We start from the raw sequence: 26,169 nt of genomic DNA, 5'->3' as shown, positions 1-26,169 counted from the left end.
TAGCAAATGTGGAGCAGCCTTTAGGTTTTCTAATGTCACTGTTGTCCCATCAATTCTCCAGTGACTAATGAGTAGTTTCTCTCTCATAATTTCCACATAATGCTGTTGACTTTTCTCTACTCTTCTGTTGTTCAATAAGAGGCTTTTGATTTTCTCTATAAGCTCTTTGTAAACTACAACTTACATTCATTCAGTCATTGTCTATATTCACTTATTTCTTGTGGTGCTTAAGGGGACTGTAGGCAATTCCTAGTGGTTAATAGGAGAGGCGTGGGTATACCCTGGACATATCACCAGTTCACCATAGGACAACACAGTGACACACAGAACAAACTTTCATGCATGCAAATACTCATTCCTACGAGCCTAGCATGTACCTGGAGTGAAACTATGTATGTATTCAGAGTACATGCATACTCCACGTAGAAACACCCTGGCTGGGATTTGAATTCAGAGCCTTGTTACTCCAAGGCAACTGCAGTTCCATGCAACTGAAAACAAAATTTTAATGGATGCAATTGATACATACTCAAGAAAATCAAGCTTGGACAGTAAACCTGTACTTCAGCTTAATTGGATTTACTTAGTTATTAAATTTGTACAAAAAGCAGGGTTTCCCCCAGTGTATAAACCTGGTGGGCCACCAGGCTTTTCTTGTGCCCCCCACCAGGCTAAGCATTGCTTATTTTTTAAAAGTCTTTTTAAAATGCTTGCATTTTTAAGACTTTATAGTTGGTGTTTGGGTATTCATCTTCCGATCTTTTAATAACACATAATTATAAGTGATATTTTCAAATTTCCTGTCAACTTTAAACATTTCTTAACTCAAAAAGATGATGGGTCGCTGGATGAATGACTGCCCTAGCACCCAGCCACCATTTTCCGGGGGAAACCTTGAAAAGAATGAGTGCCAAAATTTGATCAAAATATGTTTAAATAAATTTAAATTGAAGGCAAGTTTATGCAACCACATTAATGCAGGGTTTTTAAATGCATTTTTATAACAGGGTGTTTTGGTATTTTGACTTGCTTTATTTGTTCTGAAGATGGCTATCAGGTGTTATGGTTAGACTGATTAGCTCTTTTACTTATTTTAAGTGTGTCTAAGGATCACTTAACAAATTCTTTTACGTCCATATCCAAAAAAGGTCAGAATCAAAGTATGATTTTCTCAGAAGGTGGTATTAGGTCCTTTGTTGTTATGCTTACCCGATGCAATAAATTATGTATGTTCCTTCCGTAATTGTTGCTGAAAAATCCTATTTGTGAGTTCAGCAATATGGCTAGTTTTGCCCATCTTTGTTGGTGAAACAATTTTTCAGGAATGCAATCGCCGATGGAAAGGGCCACAGCACCCACTTGAGAACAGGAGGGGTGAAGTTAGGCATAGAAATAAACAGGAGAATTTTGATGGAAGTAGAAGCAAAGACCTTTTTGTAAAACACCTTGAAAATACCTTGAGGGTTTATGTGGAATTATATAATTTTATAGCAAGAGTGATAAGCCTCATACATTTCCTCCAATTCACAACAGTCACATGTACTGAGTCACGTTTTTGCTCTTAGAAGTGAGAAAAGAGAACACTTTTCACAGAAGTCAATGCACTGACCTTGGCTCAGAAATTCTCTGGTTGCATTGTGGGCTGAGTTATAGCGCTGAAGGAGAGGAGTCTTGCATTAACCTATTCAATTTGTCACAAAATAAGGGGCTAAATCATGGAAAAGAATAAAGTTTTTTGTGGAAGCGTATGCATGTGTGTTGGGGTGTGTGTGTGTGTGGGTGTATACAGAGAAACAGCAACCTTGCCAAGTTCTTCTCCCTACCAAGCCACCAAAGGACTGCTACAACTGAGCTCCATAATGCTCACAGTTGGCACTGACCAAACTTTGGAAGATTCGGCAGTCACAAACACACATACTTGTAAGCTACTTTACGACGGACGCACACTAATACACTGGCTGATAGACAAGCTGGAACAGTATCCAGACCGAGTCTGTGACGGTTTTCTGTGTAATTTTCTACGAGCTTACTTGTGTGTGTGTGTGTCTGAGACAGAGCTGCTCCTTAATCTGCCCTCAGACCTGACAAGAACCAGATTTCTGTTAAATTTCTGGCATTGACAACACAAGACAGACTTGCTAATAACACAAAAGCTGAACCGCTGGGTCAGTGTGTCACACTTCATCTTATGACGTAGGTGCCAAATGATGCAAAGCAAGCAAGAGAGCTTGAAAGCCTGACAAAAACATTGTGAAATCTGAGGAGTGAAAAGCTGTTTTCTCAATCTCAAACACTTTCGTTTCAATATTTCCTGTGTCTTTACAGGCCGCATGTTCTGGAAACCTCCAATCAAGTCCCCCAAAACAGGCACTACTCCCTCTGTGTCTCCAACCCTTTCTGGTCCAATCAGACGTTCTATCTCTTGCCCTCGGTGCATTGCCTCCCTCCCGTCACCCAATGAGATGCGACCATTTTCCACCAGGCCATCTCCGATGATTCCGATGGCAACGCCTATCGCCAGGCCGAGCTCCGCTACACTGAGCTCCGCTGCAATTCGCTCTCATTCGCTGAGCCGTAGTGGCTCCGCCCACCGTGTCCCTCACAGCAGCAGCCTGGGGACTATCCACTCTAATGTGGTAGGACACTCAACATACCTATGCAGAAACCTTTGATGTGTTAAATTATAAAATATGCTTACATAGTTCATTTTTAAGTAGTTAGTTCAACCTGCAAACCTTAATTTTTTCTGTTTTTCATTTGACTATAACAGTACTGTTGATTTTTTAAAACACATATGTCAGGTTACTGCAGCCCATGATAATGACCTTCAAATGTGCCCATCTGTTGCTTTCTGCCTTCATTTTCAATTTACCTTCCTCTTTCACAGCTTGTCTTCTCTTAGTACTGTTGAATAAAATGAAACCAGGCAGTTTACATAGTCAAGAATGACTTTTAAAGATGCATTTTAACTTATTTCTTTTTAGGGTTTTTTTCCAGGTAGAAAGAAAAGGGAATACATTTTTGAAAATATTTCTTTTCAGTAATTTTAATTTAATGTAGACTAATTCACGTAAGCTCAAATTTAGATATAGTCACACGCATATATGGCTCTGGAAAAAATTAAGAGACCACTTAAAATGATCAGTTTCTCTGATTTTACTTTTTATAGGCATATGATTGATTAAAATGAACATTATTCTTTCATTCTAGGAACTACTGACAACATGTCTCCGAAATTCCAAGCAAAAATTTAGTATTTATTTACAGAAAACGAGAAATGGTCAAAATAACAAAAAAGATGCAGCGCTTTCAGACCTCATGTAATGCAAAGAAAACAAGTTAATATTAATTTAGAAACAACAATACTAATGTTTTAACTTGGGAAAAGTTCAGAAATCAATATTTGGTAGAATAACCATGAGGTTTTCAATAAGATTCAGTGCAGTGGTCTCTATTTTTTCCAAAGCTGTATATATGCCTGCAATTTAATAGGTGAGTTCAATAAGGATCCCATTTCTCTAATTTTCAAAACTGAAAAAAATACTTTTCTTTGTGTGTAAAACAAAGAAATGTTGCTCTCATTTCTGTTGCATGAACAACATTGAGCATACAGGCTCCCTGTATGCCTTAACTTATAGGGAGCTGCACTTCAAGATGGGAGCACCAAAGTAATTCTTAATGTTTGCATATTTCATAATTGTAATGTTTGAATTTGTTCACTACACAACTTAGGCTACTGGAATGGGATGCCTGGAAACCAGCAAATTTTGGATTAGCTCCTGAGAAAAAAAATGATCAAAAATCCAACCAGAATTTAGCCAAAAGCTTATAATATTAGGTATTATATATCATGTATTATGTATTATGTACACATTTAATACTTAGATGTATATCTAATCCTTAATTTTGATATTGTTTGGGTTAGACAAAATCCACAATAAATAAAGATTTGTGCGTCCAATTCTAGTTTTAGAATATTTATTGCAGTTGTTTGTCGTATTATTAATTCACTCCCCTGGTAAAAGAAGGATTCAAATGCAGATTCAAATGCAGCATCATGTCAGTGATGATGTGTGTGTATTGTTTTGTTCTAAGTTGTCATGTACATGTTTTTAGGGTGAACCATTGATAAACTTGAAGTCTAAGGAGCAGGAGGTTGAAATGGTGCGTCAGACTCTCTCAGCGCTCACTGCCATGCGGATCAGATTTCCGGGGAAGACTGAAGAAGAGGCTGAGGCAGTGCTAGACGAGGTGGGTAAAGATTTCTTATAGACAGGTCATTTGTTTAATATAATTTTCTTTTTGAACTGTTTTATGCTGGGATAAAAAAACAACAAAAAAACAGGGAAATTATGAGAAGCAAAGATACCAAGACATGCTTTGAATTTCTCTGTTTCCTGGTTTGTTTTTACAGTGTAGCTACAATTCGTCTCCTTGTCTCACTTTACGATAGCATGTCAGTTCAGACTTGTCTTCCTCTATATTTGAAATGAACTCAGTAACAGTTTGTCTGCAGTCCAATGCTGTTCTCCTCCACTCCCTTCTGTTAATCACAGCCACTTCCTTTGTAATTGCACGGAAACTGACAGGAGAGGGTCCTTCTATTTTAAATCTGTATGTGCAGATGGTGCATATTTTAACTATTTTTATCCATGTACATTTGTTAATCAGCTAGCAAAAAACTCAAATATAGTCAAGTTTAATTTTATGAAAATAAAGGCACATAATATCAGGCTCCCTTGCAAATTGTAAAGCTCATCTTCAATCTATAATGTGAAAGCAGTGTGTACCTGTGAAAGCAAGTAGGCAATAATATCTCTGTATGTAAAGTTAATAAGAAAATTAATTTGGGAATTTTATTACATGTAAGCCATAATCATCAAAATAAATGCAGTCTGAAATAGGTCGTTCTTTGTGTAATGGCCTTTTTTTATTATATAAGATTAACACTTTTTGATTTAGAATTAAATAAATAAATTCACTTTTGGGGATGCTCAAGTTTACTGAGATGAAGCTTTTCTATGTACTAAGAAGGGTTTCTCTATGTTTCTGCACTCTCTGCAGAAACGTGTTGTATAAATAGCATAAAATCTAAGGATACCTGAGACACACGTTTCGACAATCAACTTCAGTTTTAGCAATACAAATTTCTCTTCCTTTTGTTTTACTGAATTAATCAAAAAAATCTTTTCCTTGACACGACTCTGATTTTCATCAGCAAATAATGGATTTTAGGTGTTTGTTATGATTTAAAATTACAACTTGCTACAGGCAATACAGATTCCAAACTATTTTTGTGAAAGACAATTACCACTTCACCTGTATGAAAATGAAGGCACAGCTGAGAGACTGCACCTGTACTGTTTATTCCTTAACTCAACAGTATTCACTTAGCTTTTTTTTGTTTTTTTGTAATAATTCAGGTTTAATTAGGCTTAATGCATATTTGTATCTGAGTAATTGCCTCAATAATCTTTCACTGCAAGTCTTTTTTTGTTCCACTTAGGGATCTGCTGATAAGGGACATTTCTTATGTGCATTTTTTGTTGAAAAATTTGCCCACATCTTGATATGTAAAATAAAGAGCATAGCAGCAGAGAAAGTTTTTTTTGTTGTTGTTTGTTGCGCCCTTTTTAAGACAAATATAAAGGTTTAATCTTTATGTTTTTTGCAATGTGGGGACAAATGTCCCCACATTGCAAAAAATACTGAATTCCAGCTGTGCACTTTCAGTTAGCATTAAACAAGTGGCTGAGGTAAAGCAAACCTACAAAATGACGATTTTTAAAAAACATTGGAAACCCATTTGTATGTGGATATGTGTGTGTGAGAATAGAAAGGTAAATTGCAGTGGAGCTTTCCACTGTGAGCCCTCTTTGCAGGGGATCTAGCACCTTATGTGACATAAGTACATCAGTGGGAAAGTGTGGCTTAGCAACAACAGCAATGGGCGAATATGCACTCTGGTTCTAAAAGTAAGAAAATGAGAATTACTGGTACCCACACAGGTTTTAAATGTATCAAAAAATGCAAAGATGTTTTTTTTCAGCATAACCTCCATACGTAGGAGAAGGAGAAAGAATTTTCTAATTCTGGTTACAGGAAATATTATCACGTGTGATTTAAAATGCTTTAAAATCTTTGCTTGATTAGAGTATAAAGACAGGACTCAGAGCACTAACAAGATAAGACAGTCTATGTTGTGCTGCTGTAAACAGTCTGTCACCTTGTACTTTCCTGTGTAGCTTGATGTGGCAAATATTGTGCAAGGAACCCAGTGTCTAATGGTGCCGTCATGTTTGAACATGGAACTCTATTGTAACGAGGACCGATTTGAAGAAGGCACAAGGCGATTAGATTAACCATCAAACAGACCCAGCAACACTGCAGTTTTCAGGGTTTGATAGGTCTTCCATAATGAGTCCATCTAAAATATTGTTTTGCTATTACTAAAATGTTTTTTGTTTTTAATTTCTGTAAGGAAATATTTTGCTACTCTTTAACCTAGTGTTTCACTGGAAAGAAAAATCCAGAAAAATCTAAAAAAATAAGTTTAAAAGATGAATAAATTTATCTTAATAGTTTTCTCTCTGCTCCTACGTAACAAAAGGCCTGTAGAAACCTTGAACGCTTAGAGAAGATGGTTATGTTTAATGCAACTGGAAGTTTCCATCTCATAAAATGGTCTTTAATAATGTATTTGCTTTTGTTTGTAACAAGCATTTCCAAAGCTTTAACATTAATGCTCATCACACAGATTCTCGACAACTGGAGATACCATAAATCAAAGGTGGCGTCATATTGGTTGGTGAAGCTGGACTCGACCAAACAGCGGAAGGTGAGTCGCAAAGCAGAATCCAAACTCCTTGGCTAGTGCTTAATTGAGTTTGTTTTAAGTCTATGGTAATACTGTATCTTTATGTCTATCCAGTGACTGGCAAATGATTCACATCTATTTTAATTTCTCAAATTTGGTTGTAAAACAATAAGTTGTAATCACGTCAAAGACCATGTTTTAGTCTTTCTGAAAATGGAAAGATTACATCACAAATACAAATCTAGCAGGAAATGACCTTCCACAAAACCAGCTGAGGAAAGGTAGCTTTAAATCAAGCAGCCACGAGACCTTTGGTAACTCTGGAGGAGCTGAAGAGATCATTAACTCAGGTGGGAGAATTAGTTCACAGGATAACTACTATTATTGAACTCCTAAGATCTTGCCTTTTTAGATTTACTGGCATCTTATGGTTAAAGTAAAACCATAAGATGTCCCATTTAAAATTTCATCCATCCATTGTCCTTCATTTTCCAAGAGCGAGTAGTGAGGCAATAATTCTATTAGAGGAACCCAGACATTTTTCTCCCCAGTGACCGTCTGCAGATGCAGATCATTATGAGGAACCCAAAGTCATTCCCAGGCCAGAAGGGAGACAGAGTCCCTCCAGCAAGTTTTGGGTCTGCTCCAGGGCCTTATCCCAGAGGGACAGGCCTGGAGAAGCTCCAGAGGGAGGTGCCCAGGAGGGATCCTGATCAGATGTTCCAACCATCTCTGCTGACTCCTTTTGATGCAAGGAAGCAGTACCTCTATTCCAAGCTCTTCTCAGATGACAGAGCTTTCTAGAATCTTGTTCTTTGATCACAGCTGATGTCTTGTGACCAAAAGAACTTCCCTTTTGGGCTCAGCTGTTTCTTCACTGAGACACTTTTAACTCCACAGTTTTTATGAACAGACCATCCTTTCCCTGTTCCAAACCAAATCCTCAGGCTTAAAATCTGACTCCCATCCCATCTGCTTTACTCTTGGACAGGTCAGTGATGAAAGAAAACCTGTTGGAGGCTCCAAAAACATTTAAACTTGGGTGGACATTAGCCTTTCAGCAGGATGATGACCTTAAACATACAACCAGATCTAAAATAGAATTATTTAGGTCAAACCATAGTAATGACCCAGAATCTTTAACAAGAGATGAATATTGATGAACTGAACTGCTTTGCCAAAGCAGCTGAAGTCTGAATCAGAACCCCGATACAAAATCTGAGTTACAAAAAAAGAACTTGAAATAAAAAGACTTTTGAAAATAAAATTGTATTTTTATGTTTGTTTGACTTGGTAAAAGTTTAGAGAAACGTGTTGCTTTCCAACATGTCATCAAACATCATAAGAGAAAAAGAGAACTGGTAAGCTTTATCTTTTTTAAAATTAATTTAGGAAAAATAAAGATAACAAATTAGTCTCCCAGTTTCTCAAATGAAAGCCAGCTATGGGTAAAAAAGACAGCAAATATAAATAATAATTAAAGCTTATTTTGTTTAATTAAAATAGGTAGGACCAGTATGACTCCCAATGTTCGCAAATGGGATTTGCTCAAAAGTAAATTAATTTTTGATTTGCATTGGGTTACAATATATTTTACTATGTATAAAACTGAAGTTATCTTTTTAAAAATCTGTTGTTATTTATGTCCATGTACCCATGGAAGTTACTCTGAAGATCAGTTTAGGTTTAAGTTGTTGCTTTTTGTCAAAATAAATTGTGAATGCTTTGACATGTTTTTGGGAAACACCCTTTCCCAGTTTTCTGAGGGTTCAAAATAAAAAGGTTTATTTTGAACTCTGTCTAGGACACGTTTCTCTGAAATAATGCTTCATTTATTTTTTTTATCTTAGGTGTGAAAGAGTTAAATGTGGGACACATTTATCTTTCAGACACAATTCGCCATGATAATTCCTTTCTTTTTTTGATGTTAGGTCTAAAAGTGTTAAAAATGGGGCTCATTTATCTTTTGACGTCTGTATAAATGGCCTGCCTCTGCCTTTGCTGTCAGGGCTTCTATATCGTCGCCTTGCACGGAATGGACGTTGTTAAAACCAGCGAACATGACAAAATGTCACTGCGCCTACCTATTTCTGTGAAAGCTTTTGAACAACTTTTAAAACACAAAAAATAATCCCCAAATCAAACTTTAGAGGAAAAAAAAAGAGCAGAAAAGAAACATGACAAACATGAAGATCATTACCATGTCAGGCCATGGGAGGTAGATCCACCAAAAAAGATGTAAACAAAACAGAAGAGGGGACAAGACGTGAAATGGCATCCAGTAGGCGTGTCAGTAATGATGTGATCTCTCAGCCATTGCTTTCTGCACCGCTGTGCTCAGCTGTGGGCCTCGGTGGCGTGAGCTCATGTTTATTTGGAGTGAAGCAGCCTAATGAGCAGCAGGCAGAGGTCAGGAACGTAGCACCCACCGCTCTGCCGCCTGATTACCATACCAAGACATATCTGTGTGTGTTTACTCATCTATCAGTTTGTCTGAGAGCGCATGTATGCTCTGTTCGCCTCATGCTGCTGTGGGGAAATCTCACTTCTTTTGCATCGATAACAAACACACACACATGCGTGGATGCACAGACGGACAAGCACTTCAGTAATGAGGAGCGAGGAATCAAAGTCAAAAGAGCCTCAGCACTGCTCTGAGCTGGGATGAAAAGGGGAAGAAAAAGGAAGAAATGGAAGGTTGTGAGGTGGGAAGGGATAGGAAAAAGGAAGAGGGGGAAAGATGGAAGCCTGGCGAAGGTGTCTGTGGACCGCCCGGGAACTTCTGACACCTTATCTCCAAGACTGACATTGGTGCAGCAATTAGCCCTCTTCCAGGCTCTCCACTGTCTGCCCCAATGGTTTTTCGTCCTAGCTGTAGCTCAGCCAAACACACACAAAGACATTGGATTTTATCTTTGCATGGAGACTTCTATGAAAGCCCTGACTAAACTGCTCAAATAGTCAGTGCACAGTGTAAAATTTGATTAAACCTTTTCTTCAGTCGGTTTGTGTTGTTGAATATGCATTTTTCACTGGATTTATTCATAAATGCAAGCTTGCTCTTTGTTGGTGAGTAAATTTGGGAGCCTGTGTGATTGCTAATTTCATGGTAAGATCAACAGGGAAAAAATAGGAAGAAATTACAACTGGAAGAAATGCCAAGTTCTGCATATAAATAAGAAACGTCATTATGTATTTCATTACTACAAACATTCCTTTTACTTGTACAACTTTGAACCTGAAGTAACTATTGTTTTTCTCTTCATCTCATACTTACTTTCTGGTTGCCTCAGGTGTTGGACATTGTTCGTTCAAACGTTCGCTTGGTGCTGCAGCGGATCTGGAGGGAGCCGGATGTAGAGAGCCTGCACCTCTATCGGCTTTTTAAACGCGTCTTCAATCGACTGTTGTGGAGTCATGGCCAGGGCCTTTGGAGCTGCTTCTCCAACACCGGGTAGGCTGGTTTGAGCTTGACTAGAGCTGCGTCTACAAATGAATTCTATTAAAATGAACAAAGGACGCAACACCCTTAAAATTATACTGAACAGAAAACCAGTGGGTCTATTCTAAATACGCTGTCCTTCAAAATTGTTTGCACCTCAGGGATAAAGCCTTACAATGACTTGCTTTAAATTCATCACACTGTAAAAAATCTATTTTTAATTCCTGTACTTTTATTCTATTGGAGGAGAAAAATCCTCCTTCACAAGATATTTTTCTACTTGAAGTCATGACACTAGTTTTCTCCTAACACTGATTTTTGACCAGTCCTCTTTTTAGATGCTACGCAGTCTGGAGTAATCTCTTATGTTCTCATCTTTTCAGCTCACTTCACTCCTCATGTTCTCCATGATTTAGGTCTGGAGCTGGCATGTTCAGGAAAAAATATATATTTTGTGTGTGGTGAACCATTTTTGTTTTGGGTCTTTCATCTAATCTTGCGGAAAGACCCAGTGGTAACCTATTTTCAGTATTCTAGCAGAGGCAACCACATTTTAATTTAAAATTTTCCTGGGTTTACAATAAGAATTGATGACGCTATGCACTCTAACACGGCACCCAGGCTCTTTGGAAGTGAAACAGTCCCACAGCATTACGGATCCTCCACCATGCTTACCAGAAACATATTCATCATTTTTTTCAGTCCAGAATCTCCTGCTGTATTTCTTGCTGAAAACTTTGATTTCATTTGATCAAAGCAAACAGATCCAATTAAAATTACAGTAGCATATTAACAATGCATGGTAGGACAGAATAAGTGTTTTCCTGACATGCTTCTTGAATATTCCATTGACTTGTAATCTTTCTCATTTTTGTATTTAACCTTCATTTAATCGAGTTAAGAACAAAATTACAATCTAGTGGAAGTGTGTAATGATTATTATGGAGACTTGGTCCTCAGAAAGCCAGTCTTTGCTGCCAGGAGCTTTGAATATTTTATACTCCTCTTGTCTTTCTCATCACTGTGGGTGGAAAGAAAGTTGTCCAGCCTTGCTTGTCACAGTTCCAGTTGTTTTAAACTTTTAAGTAGATACTCTGGCTTTTCTTATAGGCAACTATTTTCTTGTTGCTTACTTAATACTTGCTTATAAAGATCAACACACATCGACATTATTTGAATGGCATGTTCTCTATTTTTACGAATTTTAAACTGGCTAAGGGAAATTAGTATTTTTGTCACGTCAGAGTCATATAGAAAGACTAAAACATAAACAAAAAAATGTTTAACATTCTGATCAACTTTAAAAATTGTAAGTATCAATTACAAAAACTCTTGAGTTATATTTATTTTTCTAGAATAAGTATAAAATGATTTAGACATGAGATGAATTGGGATGTACTCTAACTTGTAACAAAATCAGACAGACAAAAACAGAAAAAAGTATCAAAAAACCACGAATGAATTTGAATTGCTTGCAGTCAACAGAAACAAGTGTTTGCACTCCAACCCAATTACTACTTTATTCATTGCATCACTTCTCCATGTCCATAACTAGAGGCTCATATACTGCCTCGGTTCCCCATGCCTGTGTGCCCTCCATTCATCAATGAGCCAGTTCTTACTGACAGCAGGGACAATTTGGCATTTAAAGTCAGTCTGACTTCAGAAAAAATGTACAGGTTGAAAGATGTGGAGTGACTGACAGATCAAGCAGACCCCACTGCACTTTCTCCACTTAAACCGGGCCTAATCAGGGCTTATTCACAGGTGAGAGCAGGAAGAAAGAGAAAGGGTGGAATGGAATCGGGTGGGAGGTGAATGAAGGCCTCTTAAGTTCAGGCTGTTATCTGACAGTCTGAAGTCTTCTTGTGGTTTAATTTTTTTAAGTAATATTTACTTTTTCTAAAAAATCAACTTTACATCGAGATCAGTTGGAGTTTGTCCTGTAACTAAAGTCTTACAAGCACCTTTAATCAGACAACAAGCGGAAAGATTCAGATATACCACCCCGACCTGCAGACAGCTGCTGAACTGCTGGCTTTTCATCTCCTTTGAGATAAAGGTGTGACCTTCTCACATCTCCTAGTCTCCATATCATTTACAGTTCAGTTGTTCGGCGGCGTGTTCCCCCTGGCACAGAGGGCTCAGGGGGGTAACTCGAGCCACCGTCCACAGCTCTCCACTTTACTCTCCTGCTTCCATCGGGGTCCTAATTGAGGGCGAGTGTGGGAGGGAGCGAGCAGGTGACAGAGATGAAGCGCTTGATAAGAGTAGGGAGAGTCAAAGACTAACTTAGTGACTGAGAGATTTTGAAAAGTGATTGAAAAGGAGAATTTGTTTGAAATGGCAGGGATTGGGTAGAGGGACATTAGCCTGCAAGGATTAGTTTAGACAAGGCTGCATCCCACCCCCCTCGTTTTATCTTTGTCTGATCACAGCGTGGTCTTGGATGATACAGCTAGCTCTCTAGCCTATCGCCTGGCCTCCTTCTTTCAACGTGGCACGCTCTAACATGGATGAACCCAACAGGGAGCCCCGTATCACGCAGAGACAGTGAGGCGGTTACTGGTCCAAAAGCACCCTCTAAATCCAGGGTGAAGACCCCCTCCTTGCTCCGCTCTGTCTCTTGTTTGATATTTTATCTGAGGGACTTAACAACAATCAAACGGCCCAGCAGCTATTGTGGGAAATGAATTCAGCAGGCTTTAAGAAAGGACTTAGGAGGAGGAGAATGGAAACACAGAGTTTTGAACCCTTTCAGAGGAAGCACGTCCCACCTCCCAAGGAGCGAAGAGGGGAAGACATCAAAACTTCCCCCCCGGGGTTGTCTGCCTCAGTTCTTGAAACTCTCTCCCAGTCAGGGGTATGTATAGGATTGTTAGGAGGGTTAACTGTACTTGGATTTGTTTCATCCCTCATCTGGGTTTATCCCCATGCTGGTAGATTTCAGAGTGTATGCAGATTTTTGCACTCATCAACAGTGAAAAGGTTATACTGTGGTCATAGTGCATACATAATTAACTTGTAAGTGAGGCTTCCTGGTGATGTTTATTACTTGTATGCTAACTGGGCTCTCTGCTCTTCAGCTCGTCGTGGGAGATCATCTTCAGCAAGAGCAGCGATGTGGTGTCGCCCCAGGAGCTGCAGTGCTGTCGCCGACTCGTCCAGCTGTGCCGGGACTGTCTGTTAGTCGTTTACAAGTTTGTCTCAGAGTCACGTGGCACTTTGACAAGCTTCAGTCCTGATTGGGATGATACAAGGTAAAAAGTGGGTTCAAATGTTTTGATTTCTTGGACTTTAGCAGTCTTTCTGGATTATTCTGCTGCAGTACAGATTTGAAAAACATGCTAGGATGCAATATGAGTTACTCAGGGCTCTCCACTCTTTTGAAGGAAGGCACATTCATGTGTATAGCCTTGTTTATATACAAGGCAATTCAAAATGCTTTACAAAAGATACTTAAAAAGTCATAAAAATAAGAAAAATGCCTAATGAAGCCATAATATGCAAATAAAAATGTTCAGTTTTGGTCTTGAGAATTCATCTGATAACCTGTATATATACTTCATACCTGGTCAGTAATTGTGAGATGTATTTACATTACCTTGCAAAAGTATTCCACTCCTTTTTGTCACATTACAACCACAAACCTCATTGTTAAATCTTATAAGCTAGAGCAACACAAAGTAGTTCATTATTGTAAAATGGAAAGTAGGATAGAATGTTACATGGCTTTCAATAATTTTTGAAACATAAAAATATATATATAAGCAATGTCTTGCATTTGTTTCCAGCCTCTTTACTCTGACACCTTTAAATAAGTGCAGCCAGTCTCTTTCAGAAGGCAGCTAATTAATAAATACGATTCCATTTTTGCATAATGTAGTCTCAGTAAAAATCCAGTTACTCTGTACAGGCCTCAGAGGTTTTTTAAAGATCATTATTCAACAATCAAGATCATAAAGATCAAGGAACACAGCACGCAGGTCAGGGAGAAACTTGTGGAGAAGATTAAAGCCAGATTACAAAACAAAATCCCAAGCTTTGTACATTTCGCAAAGCTGTGTTCAGTTCACTTATCTAAAAACTGGAAAGTGTATGACACAGCTACAAACCTATAAAAACATGTCCGAGACATGACAACCAAAGAGATTCTTAGACACAGAACATGCCAAGAGACCCTGATTACTCTGGAAGAGCTTCAGAGATCCACACCTCAGGTGGTAAAATCTTTTAATAGGGTAACTATTGGTCAGGCACTACAATCTACAGTATTTTCTAATAGACAACCATAACAAATCATGTTTGCAGGTTATGGCAAGTCCTGTAAAGGACCATATTGCATAGCAAATCTGTGCAATGTGGTGCTTGTGGAGAATGTATCTGTTCTCCATGCAAAGTTCTTAATGTATAAGGTTGAAAAAGAGTCAGTGAGTTGAATTTAGGAATTCCTTTCATTACCAAAATAAAGGCAATCCATAGTTCATGCTATCCTTAAGGGCTAGCAGAACAAAATGGCACCCAAGAACACTTCGTGATCTCCATTGTTAGCCTCTATCTAAGCTACGCCCTAAAGAGGGCGTTCCCTAGTGTGTCATATCCTCTAACCTTAGCTTTGAGGGTGTGTTCTAACATGTAATTTCCTTTGCAATTATTTATTCCCAACATGCTCTATTCAGACGGAACCACATTTGTCCTTTTTTGGTTAACATTCAACACAATGGGAAAACTACATAAAAAATAATAATTAAAAAAACTTAAACTATCACGTATAAATTACATTGAAGCTTAGGGATTGTAATGTGACAAAAGGTGAAAAAGTTCAAGGGGGATTAGTGCTGCCAGGACGGAAGACATTCAGTGTCTTGAATCCAGCTGAACCAGATCTTCTAAACTTGCATTTTTGAGACTCAATAAATACTAAAGTAATTGCTTTTATTATAACATTCAGTTGGAAGACGCCTTGACTTCCATACTTACTTAAACTATTTAATGTGACGATCACTATGTTTTAGTTTACAAAGTGAAATAATGAGAATGAACAAAAATATAGGTGTAAAATATTAATGAGATATTACAATCAGTCAATGTTATTGGCATTGATCAGGTCATAATAATGCAATGTTGGGTGTCTGTATTTACAAGCCCCTCCCCACAACCCAAAACCACATGACATCACAAGAAAATTCCCAGATGTCCTGCGTCCAGCTCGTTATGCAGTATCTTGCAGGTGGTTTTAATGCGCTGGCTGATTGCTGCAATGCCACGAACAATTTAAAAACATAGTAAAAAATAAATCAGATAATAAACACAACACAGAGGCAATGAATGAAGTTGCTGCAGTGCTGAACATGTGTAAAGATAACAACCTTGATGAATATTTATTTTGGTGTTTTAATCTGATATTTAGGTCAAAGTGGAGTGTTAATCAAAGCAGTCTAAAGCCCCACAAGTGCCAAGTAATAAATTCCCTTTGGAAGGCACTGACAAACACTGCGTTACGATACAGCTATCATCATTAAACCTCTTTCAGGAAACATTTCCGCTTCCCCCACTCCCTCTCTGCGGAGCCTTGCAGCCATCATCTTCTTCATGCAACCCCCGATAAAACAAACAAGCAAAAATCAGACTCATTCTATTTTTAACGCAGATCGCCACAGGGAACAGCGGCTCAGGTTTGGAATGAGTGAACTTTTAAATCACACATGCTGTGGGCCCGTCAGACAGGGCGGGAGCCGAGTTGGGAGCAGAGAGAGAGAGGGAGCGTGCCGTTAACAGGAAATAATGGCCCACAGATTAGCGCTCAGGTTAGCCTGGGGCCTCTGGAGGCCTTCTTAATTCAATTAGAGCCCAGATGAGTCTGAGCAGCAAATGACCTTACGAGAGAGAGCTTTTTTTTTTTTCTTTTTTTTTTTTCCTGCGGCCTCACTTTACATGATTCATAAGCCTTGCACATATTTTAACAAGCTATCACTTTGCTTCTAGTGTATAAAAACCTTAGCTGTTAAAAGGTATGTGGTGTTTTTATGCTTTATCTCTTGTGATGTTCTTTTATAATTTGCCTGAACTGATTTTCGAGTATGTGAATGCAAATATGTTCTCTATTTGATCTGATCATTCTCAGAACCACATGTTTGCTAAAGGTATCCTTTCGGATAGCTTTAAGCTTGCATTTGTCTGTCTTTCCTTATTTCCTCTGTCTATATATCTTTGTATAAAAAAGCTTTCCATTCGCTGCTGGACCAACCTCCACCCATGGCTCCCCTCCTGCTGCTGTTGCTGCTGCTTCCTCTACCTCCTCTTCTTCCGTCTCTTCGCCCCTCAACTCAGGTCTCTGCTTGGTTTAGTTCCACCCCCCTCATCCTGCAACAATGCCTCTTCTCACTGCTTTCTGTTGGTGCCACCACTTCAACATTTCAATGAAGGCCTGATCAAACATGTCCGAAGATGGTTGCTTTGGCTGCAGAACCAACAGTCTGGCATGATGTCCTTCTCCTTCTCACATTAACAAAAAAAAAAAAAAAAACATATTGAGTTTATAAGAGCATAAAGAGACAGTTTAATGATTGCACTATTTTCCCCAAATTTGTTACTCTGTGTTGCAAGAGAAAAAATAAGGAGAAGAAATCACATTCAGACTGTTTGGAGCACTTTCAGTCAACTCTGCAAACATTCAACCTGTTTGCAGCACAGCACTCGAGTGCCACCACGTCTTTAGCACAATGCTTTAATCAAGAGCATCCTACTGTAGCCTGAGAACATTTGAAGTACAAGTGTCTCAGTGGGAACTGAGAGCTTCACCTGCACCGCATTTGTGCCATTATCAACCCAAGCACCGCTCTTTTCCCGTCACAGGTTGACAGGGAAAAAAAAAAGTTTGGTTTATAACGTGTGGTTTGCAGTTCCACAAGTGGCTCACATCTCTTCATCGGCATGCGAAGGGCCGCGCACAAGCCACTGCCGCCACTTCAGATGGCTGAGAAGCAATTAGGATTTTATTTTCTCATTGATGTATATGCATTACATGAAAGGCTAAACTGTGTGGATGTGAAAGTGTATGGGTGTGCATGCTCATGTCCTGTTCCGTGACCCGATAGCGGTCCCTCTCTTAACACTCAAGTTGATTTCTTTAGCTGTATTTACATCTGAAAGACCAAGTGGCAGTCTATATAAAAGCTCTGAAATCATATTTTAGCTCAAGGCACATGCCTGCTGGCATTTTTCTTACAGAAAATGTGGATTATAGGGACTGACCCTGTCTTTTACATTAAAATGACCCAAACATGAATAACCAAACATAAACCTCATCATGTACATGTGAGCTGTGTTTCTGAACCTACTTTAAAAAGGTTAACCTATACTTCAGTGGAAGTGTAATAAAATGCACGATACTTTTGAAAGGCTGTTTTGCAGAAAATGGTAAAAAGACACAGGTGTTTTTCATTTCCACATGAATTACCTTTCAGTTTTACCAGCCCTCAACATGATCATATACAAAGAAGCATTGGTTTTCCTTAGAAGGCAGCAACCTTCAGGGCTGTGAAATGAAGCCAGATGGCTCGAGCAGTGAGCTGGTTTCATAAATGGCATATTTTAATGCCAAACTTTCAACAACAAGAAGCAGTGATTCAAGTCTGAGGTAATTATTCAAATTCATCACAAAGGTGGCATTTTTTGTATTTTCTTTTTTAATAACTCTCAAGTTAAAACAGAATTTTGGGAAAGTTGTACCTAATGAAACTTTTGATGGTGAGAGTGATAGGTTATTATTGCTGTCCTTTAAGTGTTCACAACCCACACAGAATGCAAAGATCAGAACCTTAGATAGAAAATCCCAGGGTGACACCCTCTATGAGGTACAGTGCAACAGATACACAGTGCCTTACACCTTACAAAAATAGGATGAAGTGTGTGTTTATAGGTATACGGCTCAATTTACCTCAAACATATGCTCAACTTACCCCATACACAGGGTTAGTTGTGCCATGAGACACCCTTTTTTGGACAGGCTATAATATCTAAACAGTTATGTCCGCACTTGTTCTGATTATTTTAAGAAATGCACAATATTCTGAAATATTTGCAGATATGTAAGTTTGCAGTCAAGCTAATGTTGCCTTGATGTAGTGATCCTTAATATGAAAAATGGCTCATCTTACCCCAATCTCCCCTACTTAGGTATTCAATCCCTTACACTATGATACCACTACATATATACCAACCAATTGTCTTCAAAATTCCACCTGTGTGTAATTTTATTTTAAAAACAAACACAGCAGAGACGTTTAAAGCAGTTTTGAACTACTAAAAACTAAATCCCTAGCTTTGAATTTCTCACAAAGCACTGTCCATTCTATCACTGAAAATAGAAAGAGTTTGGCACAACTGCAAATCTACCAAGTCACAACTGTTTACCTAAACTAAAAGGCCAGACAAACAAAGAACCAGCGAAGAGGCCAATCCACAAGTCAGGTGCAAAAATCCCTGGACATTACTACTAACCACAAATCTGGCCTATGATAGTCAGGAAGAAGTCTTTACTAGACGAAAGAAGTCCCATTTTAAATTTTACACCTATTCGTCTATAGAACACAGTAAAAACATGGTATAAGATGGAATGTGGCGAACACATTCCCCAACTCAATTAATGTTGGCAGCAACATGCTGTGAGGATTTTATTTTAATGAAGGGCTGGGGAAGCTCAGAATTGATTGAAAGATTGATGAAGCTAAATACAAAGAAGCAGTGAAAAAAGACTTGAGAATGGGGGAGAGGGTCACCTTACTGTTACAGAGTACCTAAACCTACAACTACAAAAATCTGCAAAATAATGTTAACAGATACCCTCTGTAAAATCTGATTGAACTTGAAATCCAAGGGGAATGAATACTTTTACTGGGTAGTGTTGACTACTTGATTTCTTTAAAATCATATTTTCTCTCCTGTATCCAATGTGTGAACAGATTAGGTCTCCTCTTTGCAGCATTCCATGTGGATCAAAGTTTGTCTATTACCTGGGGTCCGCCGGGTTTCTGTTACTGACCACACCTGCCTGCTCCTGTTCAAACACATCCCTTCTGTGTGAAGAGCTCTGATCAAGTGTGTCAAAACCCTCATGAGCTGGAGGACCCTCAGTGGGCCTGTGTGGGCTGATGAGAGGAAGTAGCCAAATAGCCTTACTAATGACTTTCTTGTTAAGCCTGGAATTACTGGCAATACCAAAAGACTTCATTTTCTCCTGATGGCAAAAGTTTCAAATTCTATTAACTTTCATTTGTGTGAAAAGTGTGGCAGTAATTAGAGCTAATTGAGGTGTTGAGCTCAATGTGGGCAGCGAATAACCTTTGAGACGCCAAAGCCTCTTGGTTTACGATTGCGTCAGCTGTCGTTGCGGTCTCCCCGTCCATCCTTAGTCATGATATTTTGTTTTCTCTGGGCTTCTCTTAATGCACCGTGGCATTCACATCCCAATGGATGACTATAGACTGGCCTGTCAGGAGATACAGTAGTTTAAGCAAAAGCACAAGTGCATGAACAAGCCTCCCCCTCTGGCCGTCTTTGTGATCAAAAGGAGGACGAACCTGGAAGATGCCGAACGAGTGTCCAATTAAATGTAGCCTGCAGAGACAGCAGCCGCTTGGACTCCGCCTTCCCCACATCTCACCACTGCCAGAGTGATTCTTTTTATGAGCTGAATATTCTCAAAGTGAATTGCAGAGGAGCTGCAAAGAACACACACTCAGCCCTACATGAATGTTCAATATCTTTCTTTCTTTCTTCCTTTTCCATGCTGACTTTGGGGGAAGCGACAGAATACATGGAGCTGAGCAATGGGAAAACAAACAAATAAAACAAGGCAAAATCAGTCCATTTGTAACATTTAAATCTTTGTATGAAATCATTTGTTGCAGAGTAAAAAAAAGCACTTTAGGCTGCACAATAGATGTATGAAAGGCTGAAAGCAGAACTTCCCTACCTCTCAGAGGCTGAAGTGCAGAACTTTTAGAACAAGTGTCACACTGAGCCATTGTTCACCCAGTCCAGGAGTAGATGAAGACTCTGTGCTTCAGGGATCCATACAACCCACTTGAAGCTGTTTCAAGGACACTCTCATTGGACTAAATCAATTTAATATGAATCCCCTCCTAACTCTCTTGGGTTTGAGGCTCTGTTGATACGAAGGCCCTTAGCGACATTTTTCTTTTCTTTTTTTTTACTTCTTCTTCTTCTTCATTTTCTTCTTCTTCTTCTCCTTCTCCTTTCCAGTCGACTTCGGGAGAAGCTGCTCAGCTAATTTGTCCAAGAGCTATTTCACAAGAAACGAGAACTGTCAGAGAAAAATGTGCTATCGCTACACATGGTTTAAAGAAGATATTATTCCTCCACTCTAATCCTCAGCCCCAATGGGTTCCTTTTGATTAGATTGTCACATCTTAAACACTTCCACAGGGAGCTCCTTCTCGTGACCATTGTACTTGTTTAACTAAACGAGCATTAGATGTATTTTTTATTAAATAAAGATCCTCACTGAAGATGTAAAAAATAGGGTCACTGAATGTATAATTCAATGATATAAGTTTATAAGAAAAGCCTGTAAATTCAAATCACTGCTCATACTTATCAGAGTGGAATTTTAAAACTCTCCATCTCATGTGTTTTAAGTAAGTACCCCGACATTTGCCTAAGCTTCCGTTAACCCTCCCCAGGATCTGATCACCTCATCTGACATTGCTCCGACAGCCGTATCCAACTCATTTAAAGCAACCAAGGCAGACGGGGGAAGGGTCCAGAACCTCCCCCACCTCCCACAACTCCTTGACTCTATCTCAACCTGATACTGGTCTCATTCTCAGGTACTGGAACGCTGTTAGCAGGAGCTGCCTCACTGCTCTGTCTCGGTGGAAGGTGTCATAGAAAAGTCTTAGAAAGGTACTGACGTCTGTGCCTCGGAACGATAGGTGAGGATTTTCTGTTCCTGATACTAGAAATTTTAAGGGTCAAGTTACAGAAAAACTCAAAGTAAACTGCCCCAAAGGGTCACAATGCATTACTCCAACAGCTTATGTACAGTAGATCAACAGTTTCTAATTCTGTTTTTGCTCTCTATATTTGGCATTTAGGACATTGTCCATTTTTGTTACTTAGTTTATTTGCAGAAGACTATTTATTTTGAGGGATTTGAATTTATTTAACACCACGTTTTAAAAGTATTTGCCACCTTTAAGATTTATTCAGTTATTAATTTTTGGCACATTTAAATGTTTTAGTTTATCAACCAAATTTTAATATCAAGAGAAAGACATCCTGTTATTTTTGTAAAAGACAAAATTTTCAAATGTAATTTATTAATCTCCCACGGTCTAAAGAGACAACAGGGTTCATTGAACCCTAAGAGCTTCCTACCCTGTGCTCAGGCATATTGCACTGACCCTGCGTGCTCTTTTTCCGAGGCTTATTTGTGTTGTTTAGGGAACTGATGGTCTGACTGGACACTCCCTCCCACACCCATGCTCTTGATGACTGTGACATCTGCTGCACTCCTCCTGAGCATTGAGGCAAAGACCGCAGGAAGGTTGAGGGAAATAACGCTATTAAAGCCAAACTAGCCCAAAACCAAAACATCATACCCCAATCTAAAACACGCAAATACAAAGCCATTGACATGTCAGTCTGTTTACAAATTCATGTCTAAGGCTTTTGTTCCTAAATGGAGCAGTGGAGGACTGTCGTAAGAGTCTCTCAAAACTTCTCAGAAGGTGCATTGACAGTTCACCCAGGAAGTCATAAAAAAAAAATCACATTTTCCCTGACTAATGATGATTCAACAATGGGAAACAAATTGAGGGCCGTTGCAAGGGTAAAGCAATTGGCCCATATGTGAAGGCCTTTGTCTTTGACGCAGCCATCATGGGTTTGAGTCCCAACCCGATATTCTTTGTCGCTTGTCTTTCCTCTCTCTCTCAACTTGCTTTCCTCTCTGACAACTGTCAAATTAAGGCCACTAGAACCAAGAAAACCTTTAAAAAAAACAAAAATAATAAAACAAAGATGGGCAAAAGAGCTTCAAGGTTAAAGACCCTGCTGGGGCTCTGCGGTGGGACAGGTGGTAGAGCATGCAACCCATATACAGAGGTCTTGGTATTCAATACAGCCGTCACAGGCTCGAGTTCCAGCCCAACGACCATTGCGCCATGTCTTCCCTTTCTCTTGCAACCTGCTTTCTTGACTGATTGCTCTCAAATAAAGGGCAAAGGAGATGATACAAACACAAAAAGGCTAAAGCCCCTTCTGACCAAAACACAACAGCCTGTGTGATCCTCAAAACATTTAGTAACATTCTCTAGACAGGAAAGACGAAAGTGGAATATTTTATATAAACTGTTTGCTCTTTTACATGTGACGTCAAACTAGGGCTACATTCACACAGCAGGCAAATGCAATCCAAATCTGACTTGCTTGTCCATATGTGACCTATATTCGACTTTTTTCATGGCAGTGTAAGCGATCCAAGTCCGACCTTTTCACCCCCCCAAAGAATCTGATTGTGCCATACTTATCCTAATGTTTTCAAAGCATCTGCAGTCTGAATGGTCCTGACTCATTTTATGTAATTAATATGAGGCCAGCAGCATCTTTTGACACCAGTAGAAGCCAGACGCAATACATCTGTACGTAAAAAATGGTTGAAATGTTAACATGTCACATCACAGTCCCATCACTCCTGGCTTTAATTACACATCCAAACAGACTTTCACCACAGAAGTTGCACAGTGTGCTGCTGTGTGATGTCAGCGTTCCTCTTCTGAACATACAGTTCACTTCAGGATTGTAAACTGTGCACACAGAAGTGTGATTGTGGTCAGGTTTAATTAGTAGTATGAACAACCACACAAAAAAAACTATTTCAGCAAAAAATCAAAAGCAATGTACTGGTAGTGTGATAGTCTGTGTCTCCTGTGTTTCTTCAGGACCTGAATGACCCGCTGTAATAGAACCACATATCTGCATTCTACCAGAAAAGTAAACCCAAAAGGAGAATGACTGGTTATCAACTCTAGCAATCTTGACCTATACAGAAGGACAATAATCCAGTGCACAGCACCATCTCCAAATGAAAGCAAAATCAAGGTTTTGGAGTGTCTTAGTCAAAGCTGAGACTTTAATTCAAACAGTATGCCATGGCAGGATCTTAAACATGAACTGGTTATTTATGTTAAGAAAATATGCATCTTTGTAAATGCTTGATTACATTTGTTGCCTTCATGGCAACCAGTTATTAGGTTTAGGGATCAATTACTTATTCACACAGGGATATCTTGATTTGGATAGTTTTTTCCCCCCTAATAAACAAAATCACTATGTGAAAATGCTTTTTTGTTAACTCAGGTTATCTTTGTCTGATCAACTTCTTTGATGATCTAAACACTTACATGTGCCAAAAAAAAGTAACTTCAAAACAACAAAACAGAAAAAACAAAGGGATCTGTAAGGTATCGAACACATTTTGTTGCACTGTACATAAAAAACAAATCAACATTATCTGGTATTTTTAGAAAAATCTTATTTTGTGGTAATGGTAACTCTTGTTATATGTCTTTCATGAAATGCCTGTGATTATGTGGATCGCTGTCTTTAAGTTCTAGGTTTTCCTTTCATTTTTTCCTTTTTTCAAACTAAGAGGTGTCATAATATCCTGTCTTCCCCCAGCCATTATTAAAACTGAGCTGTGCAAATGAAGATGGCCATAAAGATCAATGTATGAAAAGTGGGCAATATGCCGTCTCTGTGCCTATCAAAGCGCCCCGACCTCTAAATTGTGACCTTTGCGGGACTAATCCTCTCATTATGTTCATCCTCTTCCCCTAATCCCTCCATCCCTCGTTCGTGTCCGTCTGTCCAGGTGCCTGCTGCCAGTGACCTCCCAGTTCATCATGAAGTGGCCTTCGTCCAGCTTTGGCCGCGCCTCCACGGCCATGCCACGCTCCCGCAGCCTTTACGCCGCCAGGATGGACCACTTCTGAGGTCACCGTGGCAAGCCTGGCTGCCGAAACCTCGCCTTTTGACCTCAACCTTCCCCCCACCTCCCACCTCTTCCATGACTCCCACCCAAGCCAAACTCAGATCTTAGTAATCCCAGTATGGATGTGAATTTGAGGCAGCTCTGGACACTGGGTGGGGTCTCAACCCATCCCAATCGCCTTGTGGAAGATCCAAAAAAAAAAAAGAAAAAAGAAAATGCTGGATGATTTGGGATTACTAGAGTGTTTTAGTTTTGTTTATCTTCTTCAGACCAGCTAACCATTTCCTGTATCCCTCTCCTCAGCACCAGTAATAACAAAAGGCAGCTTCACTCTTCTGTCTTCATTGTAACTGCTGTATTATATTTCAGTGTACAGTTTCAAGTCATGGTACTGTAAAAGGAAGAATTAACAATGAATAAACAATGCAAGATTTATTTATTTATGTAACTATTTATTTTGTAAGGTATTTCACAAATGCAGTGAGTCCTGCTGCAGAATGCAGTCTAGGAATAACGTCAACAAAGCTTTGATTTATTTGAATACATTGATGTAGAACGCTTATTTTTGCTGTTCCTAATTAGTAATTTTATTTCTGTACTCAGATTATAATTTATTTCACAATTTATAACAGATGGTTTACGTTAATAACAGTCACTTTATGTTGTTTATCATGCAGCTCAAATTAATTAACTGCGAAAGAGGTGATGCGCAAAGAACTTGGTGTTTTGAATGCTAACACTGTTTTGTTTCTACTTGTGTGAGATTAAGTGCAGCCCAATTAAAGCGTTTTGAATGTCAATGTAGTAAGCCAAGCCTTTTTGCCTCCTGGAACACAAACTGGCTTTAAAGTCACGGCATGAAGAGCCAAACCTCACCAAGAGCACCCACTAGCTCCTAGATGTGCACTTTGCAGTGTGTCACAGAAAGTGAAAGCGGCTGCACGTTAGTAGAGAATGCATGCCTTTAGTCTCTTTAGATCCACAAAGGAGCTGCGTTTGGGATATACTTGAAGTTTTGTGTTGCCATTAATTATTCTGCTGTCGTGGGGAGGACACTTCATTTTCACATTTGTTATCCCCAGTGCTGCTGTTTTGAGGACAACAAGGATGTGCATCACTATTCAGAGATTGTTTAACACGCTGAGTGAGTAGACTCATCAGCTCTCACTTGCTGCACTGTAACAGGAGTGATTTATGAGGGAAGCAGCTGCAGCCTTTATCCACAAGCACTGTAGATGCAAGTGCCAGGGGTTTCACAGATGTGTTCATATGTTGGATTTTATTTAGGCTAATATGTCTTGGCCCAATGTAGGACCTCATTTCTAGACCTTTTATGTTAATACATAGAAATATAATAAAATATGTTTAGGATTCTACCTTCAGTGTGTATGACTTAAAAAAAATAATAGGCTGTACTAAACAGCACAGAATGCATAATTTTAACCATTTTAACTTGTGTTTAGCAGCAATGCTGTGCTGAAACTGCTAAAAATTGAAGTGTCCCCATTTTTTTTCCTCTTCATGATGCCATTTGTTTTTTTTCATTTTGCCTAATTTTATTTTGTGTTATTTAAAAGTAGAACTTTTTCATTGAATGTACAGGATTTTTAATTTTACATAGCAATAAAATGTTTAAACAATTTCATGCTCTGATTTATTGCTTTAATAAATTTGAAATCTTGCAACTGGAGTTCTTTTTTTTTTTCTTAATCTGACAATTTCATTGCATGCATTTACAAAAATGTTACAGTAATGACTTAGTGACCCCCCCCCAAAAAACACATTATGGCAGTTCCTGAAAATTGGCTTTTGAATAACATCTGCTCAGGAATTTCCCATTTTGAAGACTGACTATGAGAAAAGGGCCTCTGCATTATATTTATTGAGTGC

At 38.9% G+C, this 26,169-nt stretch overlaps 1 protein-coding gene across 5 annotated transcripts in view; it reads left to right on the top strand.

Annotated features, from left to right (window-relative positions):
• Positions 1 to 25,853, top strand: part of ttll7 (tubulin tyrosine ligase like 7) — an 88,036-nt gene extending 62,183 nt beyond the window's left edge. For 2 of the 5 annotated variants that reach the window (XM_023339715.1, XM_023339718.1), the window contains 8 exons: positions 2,326 to 2,636; positions 4,117 to 4,251; positions 6,758 to 6,838; positions 10,111 to 10,271; positions 13,346 to 13,519; positions 16,483 to 16,589; positions 21,113 to 21,217; positions 24,160 to 24,249. In XM_023339715.1, the coding sequence (XP_023195483.1) occupies positions 2,326 to 2,636; positions 4,117 to 4,251; positions 6,758 to 6,838; positions 10,111 to 10,271; positions 13,346 to 13,519; positions 16,483 to 16,589; positions 21,113 to 21,195 (1,052 nt within the window). In that variant the 3' untranslated portion in view covers positions 21,196 to 21,217; positions 24,160 to 24,249. Of the gene's footprint in view, positions 1 to 2,325; positions 2,637 to 4,116; positions 4,252 to 6,757; positions 6,839 to 10,110; positions 10,272 to 13,345; positions 13,524 to 16,482; positions 16,590 to 21,112; positions 21,218 to 24,159 lie in introns of those variants that run through there. The other 3 variants (XM_023339717.1, XM_023339716.1, XM_005800482.2) reach the window with 3 other exon arrangements.
• The last annotated feature ends 316 nt before the right edge of the window (positions 25,854 to 26,169 follow it).

This window comes from Xiphophorus maculatus, chromosome 9 (assembly GCF_002775205.1).
Source record: "Xiphophorus maculatus strain JP 163 A chromosome 9, X_maculatus-5.0-male, whole genome shotgun sequence".
In the NCBI taxonomy this organism is placed as follows: Eukaryota; Metazoa; Chordata; class Actinopteri; order Cyprinodontiformes; family Poeciliidae; genus Xiphophorus; species Xiphophorus maculatus.
The sequence above is the reverse complement of the archived record's forward strand: the minus strand, read 5'-3'. Positions and strand labels throughout refer to the sequence as shown.